Genomic DNA, 13,052 nt, shown 5'->3' with positions numbered 1-13,052 from the left:
CCACCCGCGTTGCAATGCATTTTCCAAATACCATCTCCACACTCGAGAGTTTTGAACTGGCATTAGTTCCCAATAAAAACCCTCAGTTGCCCGACTTACTATAACATTGATTGTTATGTCACTTGTCTGTGGATCAACTCTCAAGCCCCTCATTAACCATCATTTTATAGAAGGTACACTCCTCTCAGCCGGTCTATCAATTCCCCTTTCTGATACAATAAAATCTGACAGATCTACCCCAGTTGGCCCGTAACGGACGTTTCCTGGTCCATGGTAAACTTGGAATATTTGTTTGTTCGACATACCTGTCAACGAAATAACTAGATCATATTACTCTTTCATGCAATAAACATCTACAACGTAATATCTTCTTGTGTAAGCCAATACAACGGTAATGTATTGATTCCAAACTAGCAGATCTACGTAGTTACCGATATCTACAATACGCACTTCTAGATTAGTACAACTAAAACCCTAAAAATATAATGCATTTATTCAAACAAATTTTTAAAGAATACACACTATTTAACTCAATAGTCACATATAGGATCTATGAATATTACCTGAAATCGGCGTCTGAATCCGGCAGGGCTTCGCCCCTTCTTCTCTTCTCCTCCCCTCTCTTCTTTTTTTTCACTGGAATTGAGGAGAGAAGAATGAGGGCTGGGGGCTGGGCAGCAGGCCTTTTATAGGAAGCGAGGCCTGCCGCCCGGCCAGAGGGCGGCAAGGGGCCGCCTGCAAAATAGCCGGCCCCGACTGGCTTTTTTGCATTCGGGCCCCTTGCCGCCCCACCAGAGGGCGGCAAGGGTTTTCCTGCAAAAAACCCTCCCTCCGTCACCGCCCGTTCCTCCCCCGTTTGCCACGTCAGCTTGCCGCCCCAGAGGTGGGCGGCAGGGGCTATTTCTGCAATTTTTTTGTCGATAGATTATTTCTGTAAATATTAAAAAAAAATCTAAAACCGAAAAAAGTCATCTACCGCCTGTAATGGCTTGTTTGAAGAAACAACGGGCTGATAGTCAGCTTTTAAGAATACAAAAAATTGATTTTTTTTTTAATTTTTGTTTACTTTTAATTTATTTTCTAGATTATATAACTGCAGTTTCTGACGATACTTGTAAGAATATGCATGGATGGGATATAATAATTCATATTTTATTGGACATGACGATCAATTTTTTTTATGGATAGGATGGTCAAATTATTTGTTTGGTTGAAGGGATATAGTATGGATGGGATAAACCAAAATTTAGTGGGGCCCATTTATCATATTTTTTTTTTATCAAAATATAATCATACGAGATCTTGCTTAAAGATTTTAATTGCAATAAATATAATGAAGTGATCGGATCATAAATTAGATAAACGTTTTATGAGAGAAAATCATTTGGAGCTTGGTACTCCCTCCGTTTCACAATGTAAGTCATTCTAGCATTTCTTACATTTATATTGATGTCAATGAAGCTAGACATATATATCTATCTAGATTCATTGACATTAATATGAATATGAAAAATGCTATAATGACTTACATTGTGAAACGGAGGAAGTAACATAAAATCAAACTAACCACAACCAATCAGAATAGGACGCATCACCCAGACCAAAATATGGATGGCTTCATCCAGGCAAATCGGCCGGATGCACTCATCTAGCATATCGAGGGAGTATTCCTTTTTCTAGGTCGTCCCATCCACCCTGCCTATCAACCAAACCACACCAAAAAAGACAAACCCTGGGTTTCCGTGTCCAACTTTAACTGTCCGTTTTATATGAAATTTTTTTATAATTCGTATTTTCATTATTGTTAGATGATAAACCATAATTAATATTTTATGCATGACTTGTTTTTTTAATTTTTTTCATAATTTTTTTAAATAAGACGAACGGTCAAACGTGACACGGAAAACATGGTTTGTTTTTTTTTTTTTTTTTTTGAGACGAAGGGAATATGTACTAGTCGAGCAGGACAAAACTGAAGGAAAGCCAGGAAGAAGCTCGTATCCAAGCCGGGCTCGAGTTGCCACTTGCCTTTGCCGACAACTCGCGGAGGTGATTTTGGATGGTTTCGTTTGCTGCCATTTGAAATCTTACTAAATTTGATTTTAGTATTGCTATGAAATTTAGCACTGCCAAATTTAGGAAACACGAGGATAGAAAGAGTAAGTTTTGGTCTGTTGCCCATGGGCCGGCACGGGCCCACAGCGTACGGACTACGGACTACGGCTGTGAACTTGCACTGGCCAGTGTTATTTCTCGATCTTTCAGTGGAGCATCATACTACACGCCCACACAATTGTTTTGCCATTTTACAACAACACACATCATTCGTGTAGCTCATTGACTCATGAGAATCTCAGTGCTGGCTCAATTATTACAGGATCACGCACTTCTGGCCACGCTTGCTCGCCGGCGCGGCGGAGGGCCCTGCACTCTTCGTCCTGCTGCCGCCGTCGTGGTCCCTCTTCTCCTCTATCCTCTTCCTCCTCTTCCTGCAAACACACACACGTACGCGGTCACAGCGTCACAAATCAATCATCCGATCAGATAGAAATATTTTCATCAGAGAGAGAAAGGAAGACCAGGTTAATTTGTATATGTGTGCATTGCTCACTCACTTGGCCATCATGCACTTGACGAACTCCTCGTAGTTGATCTGCCCGTCGCCGTCGACGTCGGCCTCGCTGATCATCTCGCCGACCTCCTCGTCGGTGAGCCGCTCCCCGATGTTGGCCATCACGTGGCGGAGCTCGGTGGCAGAGATGAAACCGTTCTGGTCCTTGTCGAAGACGCGGAATGCCTCCTTCAGCTCCTCCTCGGAGTCCTTGTCCCTCAGCTTGCGCGCCATCAGGCCCAGGAACTCCTTGAATTCGATGTTGCCGTTGCTGTCCGTGTCCACCTCGCTGATCATGTCCTGCAGCTCCGCCTCCGTTGGGTTCTGCCCTAGACTTCGCATCACGGTTCCTAGCTCCTTGGTGGTGATAGAACCTGGATGCACAGATTTAATTTCATCGCTTCCAAAGTCCGAATTTCGCTGAAACATTTGTAGTCAGAACGATGCTCAGCGTGATCTAGGGAGTCATCGGTTGCCCATATTTCCTAATAAGCTATTTTTACTTATTAAGAAATAAAAATTATTTTATAGGTAAAACTTTTATATATGTGTTTCTAACTTCTTAAGAACTAATATCGAAAAAGAAACTATGTTAACGATATCTTAAAATCAACTTTAAATTTAATCTTGAAGTTTCAAAATTTTGGCTTTGGCTTATTAGGTTAACCAATAGAGCTCCTAAATTGTCACGGTTTCAGTTTATATCACAAACAATTTTGCTCAAAACACCTCTGGTCAGAAATATTGATAGGTGAGTATGAGCTACAGAGCTAATGAAAATGGATAGCACTTTCTAGTATTTTCCATCTTATTTCAAGCTCATGAGATACAGTGGCATCGAAATAATCTGGTCTGTATGAGTTGTCCAGATTCTCTCACATCACCACTTTATTCTACACCCTTTTCCATATGTATGGTGTATGAAAGAATCTGATTCCATGGCCACGGGGCAACTAACTGAAAGAAGCTGATTTTTCTGGGTTTTACTAGATGCAAACACACATCTTAGGAAGTATCTGATACTCTTGAAACAAAATTAGAGCGTGCTAAGGAGCACAAATATCTTCCAAAATTGGTCAGGTGATTTACTAAAGAAAACAATATGACTATTGACTAAATAATCTACATACCACAAGTACTACTATATCATTGCCAGTTGCTAATGTTTGAATGCTAGGACTGGTTAAGCAGCAGGCATATCAACTCCACATCGAAATTCATGTCACACATCACACCTCAATTTTTTCCCCTTAAACGGCACATAACCAGGAGCAGTTCATGTAACTGCATCCTCACATATTGTGAATTCATGACACTACCACAAGCACCCAATTTCATAAATCCTTGTTTCTTTAGATAATAAATCCTTGTTGCTAGAATCATTTTGGAAGCAACTCCAACGATAAGCCAGGTCAATTAGGGACTGTCCACTTTGACGCTATTTTCAATCATACCAAATTTTAATAAAGTTACCAAAAAAATAGCTACATTTAGTTTGCTGCCAAATTTTGGTAACTATGGGCTTGTTTGCTTCTTTACCCTACCAATTCATTGGTAGTGCCAAAGTCTAGGCAAATTTTGGCACTACTAAAATATTGGTAGGGTAAAATTATTTAGCTAACATTTGGATTGCTACCAATTTAAAGCCAAATTCTTATAGTATAGTGAAAAAACTTATAGAATATGATCAAATATTTTAGGGTCACTACTAAATATTTGGCCTCAATCCAAACTAACACACAAACTATTCAATTTGCCAATAAATTGGTAGGGTATATTTTTGGTATCAAACCAAAACGGCCCTATATAAGAAATCCTACAAAATTTTGGTAAGTAGCAATGCCAAAACTTGATAATTTTTTTTTTGACGACTAATCGATCACTAAGAGACTACTTAATATAATACTCCAGTCAGTAGCAATAGCATACTACTCCTACCTAATGCAAAAGTAAGGGGACAGAGATAGATATATTCATATTTACCGTCGCCGTCCTTGTCGAAGAGGCTGAAGGCCTCCCTGAACTCTCCAATCTGCTCTTCGGAGAGCTGGTCCGCCATGGCAGCAGAAGCTTCGAGAAGGCGAGCAAAGCTGAGATGCTGGTCGTTGATGGCTAATGCTGTGGAGGTGCGCGGGCTGTGTCGGAGAGGAGGATGATGTAGAGAAAGAGGGCTTCTTATATAGGAGTAGAAGAGTGGGGAATTGGAGATAGTTTCGGCACCTGGCGCTTTCCCTCCTTTTCTATTTTCCCTTAGCTTTTCTTTTTCTCTTCATTTCTGGAGTACAAATTAATTCTTTTTTTTAAAAAAAATGATTCCATGTTGTTTGGGAATGTTTTTATCTGTAGTTTCTGTGGTTGGCGATTGTGGAACATGCATCGGAGCAATTAGATGAGAGGGCCTTGTGGTTCGTGATATCTCTCTTTGTTCCCGACTTTTCTCTCTCTTTATTTCTTTTGTTTATCTTTTATCCAATACAGCTTGAGCTTTTGTCCATTCCTCCGTTAGGCGACCACCATTTTGATCTGCTTTATAATCTGTATAATAACTAGAACGAGTTGTCATACTGCATTATTGAGATGGTATCGATGCCCTTTTTGATTAAAAAAACAAATCCATTCGAACAAAATAGGTCATCAATCAAGTTTAATTGAAATTTGTACATTTTGAATGATGGTGTTATGAAAACTATTATTTTGGAATATAATTTAACCACCAATATGTGAGTGAAAAAGTGAACTATTTTTCAGAGCTGTATTTCTTGAAGTGTGTACTCTACTTTTCTCACATGGAGCTGCATATATTATTTTAAAATATCTCATTTCGTTTTCAATACTGTGTGGACGAATATCCACACTCATCCACACGTGTCATTAAAAATAAAAATCTGTGGACATGAATCAAACTAGCAAATATAGACGACGCTGATAGAAAACCAAAAGAAAGCAGATGTCTGCAAGTCAGACAGACGCGAAAGCACACTAGTGATCCATGCTACACCACAAGAAATGCGCTGATGTGCGTGCCAAACACTACCTCACCATATGAGAATTCACGTTAAGCAATCAGATATATCTTGCGGTATGTGATCATTAAAAAGTTCATGTCACACCTTACCTGCATATCAACAATTAATTTATCGACAACACATCATTCAAAGAACAGGGGAACATATCATCAAGTAATAACCCTGAAAATGCATTACACCTCCAAACGAAAAAGGTTAACCTGAAAATGGAAAGTCATTAGAAAAAGGAGTACAGTACTGGAGAATATATGCAAGACGAACTGATGAAGTAACATATATGAACCCACCTACTACAGAAGAAATTTGGCATGACAAACAAAAGAATAGCTTCGTAACTGGAAGTCCCCTCATAAGTCACAAGCCGTAACTATATACACATCTGCTTTGAAATCATTGCCAATGGAAACAAGATGGTTTCTGAAGGCTTCATGCTATTATGGTTTCTCATGGCTTACCATTAAGGACAGAAGCAACGTGATCATCAGATGTCTTTCCAGACCTTGTAGTCAGTATTCGAGCTGTTGGGATTTATTGGCGTGTCCTGACATCCCAAGAAGAAGGTTGGTCGCACATCCATATTTATCAAGGCATGTGCAGTTGATCTTGCGCTTGCAACAATGGCCACCTCATCAGCGGCAATCATGGCTTCCCCATATCCTCTATCATTTACATCAGCATTTTCTAACTGTCAATTATGGAAAAAGTGTCAGGAAATACTTCAAATGTGCAATTGTTAGAAATTTCAGAAGATCATTACCCGGAATTTTGTCTTTGCACCCCAGATGACAAATGTCTCATTGCATGTATGGTGGCGATGATTGCCACGTAAACCACCTGGCTGGATCTGTCCCACGTGTAGTGATAAACAAACCAGTGCTCCTCCTGTCACAATTTAATATAACAATGACCATCCAAGCAATTTCAAGAAAAAAAAAACTACCTATGTTTCACTCACATATCTGCTCCATAAGCCATTTTAACCGATTTTAGTAAACATCTCAAAACTTCCATGTCATCCTCATACAAAGTCCATGACACATTTATTTTGTACAAGGGGATATAGTTGCTGCTCCCTAAGCTGTGAATTCTACATAGTCCTGTCCAACTAAATATTTAGTGCACATCTTAGGGAGCAGCAACTACATCTTCCCTTAGAAAGACAGGTTCCCTAAGGTTTTATGGAGGATATCAAATGCGCATCTTGGCTGTCTTTCTTTGGCACCATTGTAAAGTTGTAACCATGGCAAAAAGAAAAGCCTGAAGTTTTGCAATTACAGGTGAATGGTATGTGGATTTTTCTTATATATGAAGAAAGTGGACGTTTTCTCTAGGAGAAGAGGGGGTGCAGTTTACTTTCAAAAATTAACACATAAGATCTAAAAAGTTTAAATGCCTCATTTTACTGCACTTTTACAACATCAATGAAGATACTCAAAATGTTATAAGATGATTTGATCGAATTTGCAGAATGAAGTAAAGTGAGTAATAATACTGCAGTCAAGTTGAGAAAGTTGCAGTTGAAACAAATATTATAGGACTAAGCAGCCTAAGCCAAAGGATGCAACACAGATATTCAGTATATTGATTCCAACGACCAATCCTACAATTGAGAAAGATCCCAAGCTCAATGCAGCGGTAACAGTGACAATGGTATTCTGTTAAGAATCATCAAGTTCTACCCTAACAAATAAAATAAGTTAATGGCACTGGCTAAAGGTAAATGAAACTTATAAGGAACTTGATCGAAAGTGTCAGTGATGGATAAAAATCTAAGTTGATAAGCTCAAAAGAATTGGTTGTAAGCTGCTACATACTCCAAATGATCGATTTCTCTTCCTTTTTCCAACTGGGCAAGTTGCAAGGATAAATGAAGAGATGGTTGTGAATGAAGCCCTTGTTCTGTTGTTTCTTAGTTCACTGTCAAATAAGTAACCCACTACAATCTATTGATTTGCAGTATAACCTTAGTTATTTTTATGCAGCAAAAATACTATGTCAATGAATAACCAAGTACATGTTCAGGTAAAAAAACATACCCAAGTACATGCGACATAAAAGAAGCATAGACAAAACTAATCCAAACAGCAGGATAGGGTCAGGAACTCTGGAGAGCAACCACACTTGATCTAGTAAGATGCAGCAACTAAAGGTCAGTGCTGCTCCAAAGGTTCACATTGCCACATGACAATAAACATGTTTTAGCTGCAGAAAATACTAATGTGCTGTTCAGTCGTTTCCTAGCATCAGTTCCTACTTCAGCAAATCCTTATCAGACACAAACTACATGATCGTGGAATTGTGGTATCGATTACAATTGTGCGTCCACAGTCCACATAGGCTGGATTCAGCAAGATTTGACGCGATGGTAATATGCTTTCGATTCTAAGCATTCGACTACACCACTCAATATTTCCACAATTCCATTCCATCACAATTTTCTTTAGCACAGCAATATCACACTGTTGCATCACGCAGACACATAGAACGCACAGTGGACCAAAATGCCACAGGTAGGATGCATCAGCCTAGGCCCTAGGGCCTAGGATGAACTCACCTGGTAAGCCGGCGTCTCGAGCAGCGGCGACGGGGTCAAGTAGCCACCCGCGCCCGTCGGCGGCGATGGGGGTGGGGTACAGCGCGGCGGGGTAACGGACGAGGTTGGCCTGGGGGTCGTGCACGACGGGGGCCCTGAGGACGGAAGCCGAAGGGGACGGGTGGTGGAAGCGGAGCGAGATCCAGGTGAGGAGCACGAAGAGGGAGAGCAGGAATGGGAACGACGCCGGCCGCTTCAGGAAGTGGACCAGCGACGACGGCAGCGAGGGGGACGGCGCGGCGGCGGGGGCGGCGGCGAGGGGCGTCGTCTGCGTGTGGATTTGCAGCGCGATGGCTCTCCTCGGGTTCGCCATGGATGGGTGGGCGGCGAGCTGCTGCTGCTTGCTGCTGGTGGTGGTGGCGCTGCCCGGACTCGGCCGCCGCCGCGGCGAGCTGTTGGTGGCGAGACGGGCCCGTCACTAACCCATCCCGCATATGGCCCAGCCCAATTAACTCTCAGTCTCGTTGGGCCACACGCAAAGCAGATATTTTTCCGTGTCGCAAAGCTCCTCCAATCGAGACCGTTGATCACGAAACGGACGGCTCAAAGTTGTTCTCCGCTTATCCTCTTCCTCTTCTTCTTCCTCAAACCCGCAAAACCCCAAGCCCCGAGCTCACACACCACCACCACCGCCATCGCCATGGCGCCACCTGCCATGGCCTTCCAAGCTCTCGCTCTCGGCCCCCTCCCCCTCCCCCTCCCCGCGGCGCGTCGCCGCCGCCGCGTGCGAGTCCTCGCCGTGGCCGCAGACCACACCCCGCCGCCGCCGCCGTCGCCGTCCTCCCCTCCCGAGCCGGCGAACAGCCCGAGCCGGCTCCTCCGTGAGCTCGCGGAGCGGAAGAAGGCCGTGTCCCCGAAGAAGAAGCACCCGCCGCGGCGCTTCATCCTGAAGCCGCCGCTCGACGACGAGCGCCTCACCCAGCGGTTCCTCAGCAGCCCGCAGCTGTCGCTCAAGGCGCTCCCGCTGCTATCCTCCTGCCTCCCGTCGGCGCCGCTCTCCGCCGCAGACCGGACATGGATGGACGAGTACCTCCTCGAGGCCAAGCAGGCGCTGGGCTACCCGCTCGCCCCCTCCGAGACGCTCGGGGACGGCGACGACGACGGCTGCCCCGCGCGGCACTTCGACGTGCTGCTCTACCTCGCGTTCCAGCACCTGGACACGTCCTGCGAGCGCACGCGGACGCGGCACGTCCGGAGTGGCCACTCCAGGCTCTGGTTCCTGGGCCAGTACGTCCTGGAGCTCGCGTTCTGCGAGTTCTTCCTGCAGAGGTACCCCCGGGAATCCCCCGGGCCGATGCGGGAGCGGGTGTTCGCGCTGATCGGGAAGAGAGCGATTCCCAAGTGGATCAAGGCAGCTAGCCTTCACAATTTGGTGTTCCCTTATGACGATTTGGATAAGATGATTCGGAAGGACCGGGAGCCACCAGCAAAGTAAGTGCTTACTACATTATCCATTTCCCCCATTGTGTGCTGGAAAATGTGACATTTGGGAATGTAGGATTACAGTGCTGGTTTCAGTGTTTTGCGATCATTCATTTGAATCATGTGGGTAACTAGTGATGCTGCGTGACCTTGGCTTGTGTAACATTGTTGCAATCATCAAAGCCACCTAATTGGCATATTGAAAATTCTAGATTGGAATCAAAATAACAGCATAGAGGCTTCAATACCTGAATGTCGTCTGTCGGTTAGATTGTGATCAGTGTTTTCGCTTGAAATTAGTCTGCGTCCTCAGTTTATCTTCTTTGGTAACCTTGACTCCTGAGTCCGTATCATTATGACGATTTAGTTGCTGATTTGATCGAGATCCATTTTATTGTTCGTTACTCTTTCTGGAGTATTGTTAGTTAACTTCTTTGATACACTTGCTTGCTTGAGTATAATATTATTAATGTGATTCAATATTACATGTTGAATGTTTTGCTGCCTTGTTAATGTCTGAGTTGGCTCCATTTTTAAGTGACGTACCGTATAAAGTTATAATGGTCGAGTTACATCCTTATATGCCAATATTGTTCGTACTTTTTTACACTGCATTGTTATTTGCTCATAGTAAGTGCTAATTCTTGGTGGAAGATTTTGTTGCATGAGAATATGGAGAATGCAACATTAACTTTGCATACTAATAATGGAACATTCTTTTTTGAATACTTAGTCTGCTACAACAGTTTGTGCTACTAACTTATGGACATGCCAGGGTAACTCTTTAAGAAAAATGGTCTGGGTAGCTCTTTAAGCAAAATGCCATTTGTGTTACAGGGCTGTATTCTGGGCACTGTTTGGAGCTATATATTTGTGCTTTGGAATGCCTGAAGTCTACCGTGTTCTTTTTGAGGCGTTTGGCATGGACCCTGAAGATGAGAGCTGCCAGCCAAAGCTGCGGCGCCAACTAGAAGATGTTGACTATGTATCAGTGGAGTTTGAAAAGAGACAACTCACATGGCAAGATGTTGCTGCCTATCGGGTAATTTCCCTTTCTGTTGTTTGCTGCCAATCTTCCTTCTTGTCTTCATTCTTACGTTGTTTGTCATTGCATGTCATGCAGCCACCACCAGATGCCCTCTTTGCTCACCCTAGGCTATTTCGAGCATGCGTGCCACCAGGCATGCATCGTTTCAGAGGAAATATTTGGGATTTTGACAATAGACCCAAGGTCATGAACACACTGGGATATCCATTGCCTATGAATGATAGAATTCCAGAAATCACAGAAGCAAGGAACATAGAGCTTGGACTTGGTCTTCAGGTAACTAGCACCCCTAGGCCCTTCTTTATTTACTATCTTCTTCTTCCTTTCAAGCATTTATTTTCCTCTTTGCAAATAATTTCTTTGGCATAGATCTACACTTTATAGTGTTGTTTGTCAAATTATGTTTGTAGTTACTAAGGTTGTTATTTACAGCTTATACCCAGCACATTGCACTCAAGGAAAACTAAAGCTTTGTTCAATGTTCCTCTGGTTTCATTATCACTTTTTACTCAGCCAGTACAATTACTATCTTTCTTAGATAAGTAGATAATCATGCGTAATTACGACAAGTGTGATAGTTCTAAAACTTTGAGTGGAAGAAACTGCAGTGTTGTAGTGTTATTGAAATCAACAGAGTTGGGAATGATACTTCTCGCAGCATGAATTCTATTTTCTAGGAACTTTTAGATGGTGGGGATGCCATTTTCACCTGTAATATCTGGATAGAATTAAGGAAATTAACTTGTGCTATAAACTATGAGGCTGCAATAATTGTAGTTATGGGCTTATGGCAGCAGATTGGCAAGTTATTGTTCAGAACTTCAGATAAACAATGTGGTTCTAAAGATGTTTGTAAAATAGTATAATAGGACTTAGGCACTCAGCAGTGCAATATAGTGGGCCTATAGGGGAATCTTGTGAAGGTCGTACATGCATACTGAAAGTATCTGTTACAATTTCATTGTTGTTATTCTTGTATGATACTTTAGTCGCCTGCTATTTTGCAAGTGTACAGGCCTAAAAAAAAGTGTTATGATCACCAATTTACCTTTGAATCTGAGGTTAATTGTAAGTTGTTTTCAAGTGTATAGGTTTGCCCTATCATATGGAAAAGAGAAACATTACTGACCCACCACTTCAATCACTGTAATGATATAATGTCTAGATGTAGATTGCATTATTAAGCTCTATCTTGAATAATTTTATAATGTCGCAGCCATTGTGATTGCTTTGCCTTCCTGCAGTTGTGCTTCTTGCATCCCTCAAAGCATAAGTTTGAGCATCCAAGATTTTGTTTAGAACGCCTGGAGTATGTTGGACAGAAAATTCAGGTTTGCTTTTCACTCTTTATGAACATTTCAGGATCTAGCAACGGTCCATTGGGCCAAAGAATCATCCTGAAACTCTGAATTTCACCGTGACCAGGATCTAGTGATGGCGGAGAGGCTGCTCATGAAGCATCTCGATGCACCCGGTAGGTGGTTGGCAGAGAAGCATCGGAGGTTGCTAATGAACAAATACTGCGGACGATACCTCCGGGACAAGCACCTGCACCACTACATTATCTACGGGGAGTCGGTGCAAGACAGATTTGAACACAACCGCCGGCTGAGAAATCCTTCCACGACCGCCGTCCAGCAAGCAATACACGGCCTTGCTTACTGCGTCTATGGCAAACCGGATGTAAGGCGATTGATGTTCGAGGTGTTTGACTTCGAACAGGTCCAGCCAAAAGCAGTATGAGGGTGGTCACAAAACCTGTGCTTGTGCTGAGCTGCTGATACGCTGACATTACCGGCGTTTGAAAGCTGAAATGCTTCAGTGTTGTGACCTGTGAACAGATCCAAGCGCAGACAGTTCTGAGTCTGATCCCCGAAGTCGAAAAGCAGGTTAACACACGTAACTCATGCACCCTCGTTTCTACGAGATGAACTGGATTAGAGATGTTGTAAATCGAACGCTGTTGTTTTCTGAATTTACAGTTTTGACGATTTGATGTAAATTTCCATTTGAGCAGAAAATGCAAGCAGCATCAGAGACAAAAAACAGCATAGGAAGAATTTTTCCTGTGAAACATGCTTGTAAAGGAGTTTGTAATAGATCTGCAGAACATCTTTGCAACCAATGATACAAGCAGCTTCATCTTTTACATATCAGTGCGCAATTCTTGTAAGTGTAGCAGTCAATGAATGCATCATGTGTGTTCTCTCTCTCCCTCTCTCTGTTTTTTGGGAGAAATTGTGTTCTCTTTTACCTTTTCAGTAATTTTATTTCACTTACTTAAGCCATGATTTTAATCGTTGTCACATGTCAGCATCGTTGGTCATGGAATTAATCGGTAATCGGTTTGGT

General features: G+C 42.7%; 3 protein-coding genes across 4 annotated transcripts; 1 reads left to right on the top strand and 2 right to left on the bottom strand.

Moving 5' to 3' along the window:
* Positions 1-2,227: 2,227 nt before the first annotated feature.
* On the bottom strand, positions 2,228-4,759 carry LOC4327351 (calmodulin-like protein 1). The gene is made up of 3 exons (NM_001406403.1): positions 4,595-4,759; positions 2,616-2,985; positions 2,228-2,489 (listed from the first exon to the last, which is right to left on the bottom strand). Exons 1-3 carry the CDS (start codon positions 4,668-4,670, stop codon positions 2,372-2,374), a joined length of 564 nt encoding a protein of 187 aa, NP_001393332.1. The 5' UTR covers positions 4,671-4,759; the 3' UTR covers positions 2,228-2,371.
* A 674-nt stretch (positions 4,760-5,433) lies between these two features.
* On the bottom strand, positions 5,434-8,682 carry LOC4327350 (uncharacterized). Of its 2 annotated transcripts, NR_176055.1 has the most exons (4): positions 8,192-8,682; positions 6,395-6,519; positions 5,925-6,322; positions 5,434-5,837 (listed from the first exon to the last, which is right to left on the bottom strand). NR_176055.1 is itself a non-coding variant. In NM_001406405.1 (3 exons), exons 1-3 carry the CDS (start codon positions 8,541-8,543, stop codon positions 6,119-6,121), a joined length of 681 nt encoding a protein of 226 aa, NP_001393334.1. In that variant the 5' UTR covers positions 8,544-8,682; the 3' UTR covers positions 5,747-6,118. The 2 variants fall into 2 exon arrangements, 1 of the variants encoding a protein (NP_001393334.1); NM_001406405.1 differs by having other exon boundaries at positions 5,747-6,322.
* A 93-nt stretch (positions 8,683-8,775) lies between these two features.
* Positions 8,776-12,848, top strand: LOC4327567 (Ribonuclease III domain-containing protein RNC1, chloroplastic). The gene is made up of 5 exons (NM_001406406.1): positions 8,776-9,661; positions 10,490-10,694; positions 10,776-10,976; positions 11,945-12,031; positions 12,126-12,848. The coding sequence occupies exons 1-5, from the start codon at positions 8,871-8,873 to the stop codon at positions 12,441-12,443; spliced, it is 1,602 nt and encodes a 533-aa protein (NP_001393335.1). The 5' UTR covers positions 8,776-8,870; the 3' UTR covers positions 12,444-12,848.
* Positions 12,849-13,052: the final 204 nt, after the last annotated feature.

The sequence above is a fragment of the Oryza sativa genome, chromosome 1, assembly GCF_034140825.1.
Source record: "Oryza sativa Japonica Group chromosome 1, ASM3414082v1".
Classification (NCBI taxonomy): domain Eukaryota; kingdom Viridiplantae; phylum Streptophyta; class Magnoliopsida; order Poales; family Poaceae; genus Oryza; species Oryza sativa.
Note: the sequence above shows the minus strand (reverse complement) of the source record. Positions and strands in the feature narration are given on the sequence as shown.

Coding starts and splice junctions, on each gene's coding strand:
- LOC4327351 (NM_001406403.1), bottom strand. CDS start 4,670: ATGGCGGACCAGCTCTCCGAAGAGCAGATTGGAGAGTTCAGGGAGGCC. Junction 2,986..4,594: donor CTTCGACAAGGACGGCGACG/GTAAATATGAAT, acceptor CTGTGCATCCAG/GTTCTATCACCACCAAGGAG. Junction 2,490..2,615: donor GTCAAGTGCATGATGGCCAA/GTGAGTGAGCAA, acceptor GTGTGTTTGCAG/GAAGAGGAGGAAGAGGATAG.
- LOC4327350 (NM_001406405.1), bottom strand. CDS start 8,543: ATGGCGAACCCGAGGAGAGCCATCGCGCTGCAAATCCACACGCAGACG. Junction 6,520..8,191: donor TCGAGACGCCGGCTTACCAG/GTGAGTTCATCC, acceptor AAATTGTGACAG/GAGGAGCACTGGTTTGTTTA. Junction 6,323..6,394: donor GTGCAAAGACAAAATTCCGG/GTAATGATCTTC, acceptor CATAATTGACAG/TTAGAAAATGCTGATGTAAA.
- LOC4327567 (NM_001406406.1), top strand. CDS start 8,871: ATGGCGCCACCTGCCATGGCCTTCCAAGCTCTCGCTCTCGGCCCCCTC. Junction 9,662..10,489: donor GACCGGGAGCCACCAGCAAA/GTAAGTGCTTAC, acceptor TTTGTGTTACAG/GGCTGTATTCTGGGCACTGT. Junction 10,695..10,775: donor AAGATGTTGCTGCCTATCGG/GTAATTTCCCTT, acceptor CATGTCATGCAG/CCACCACCAGATGCCCTCTT.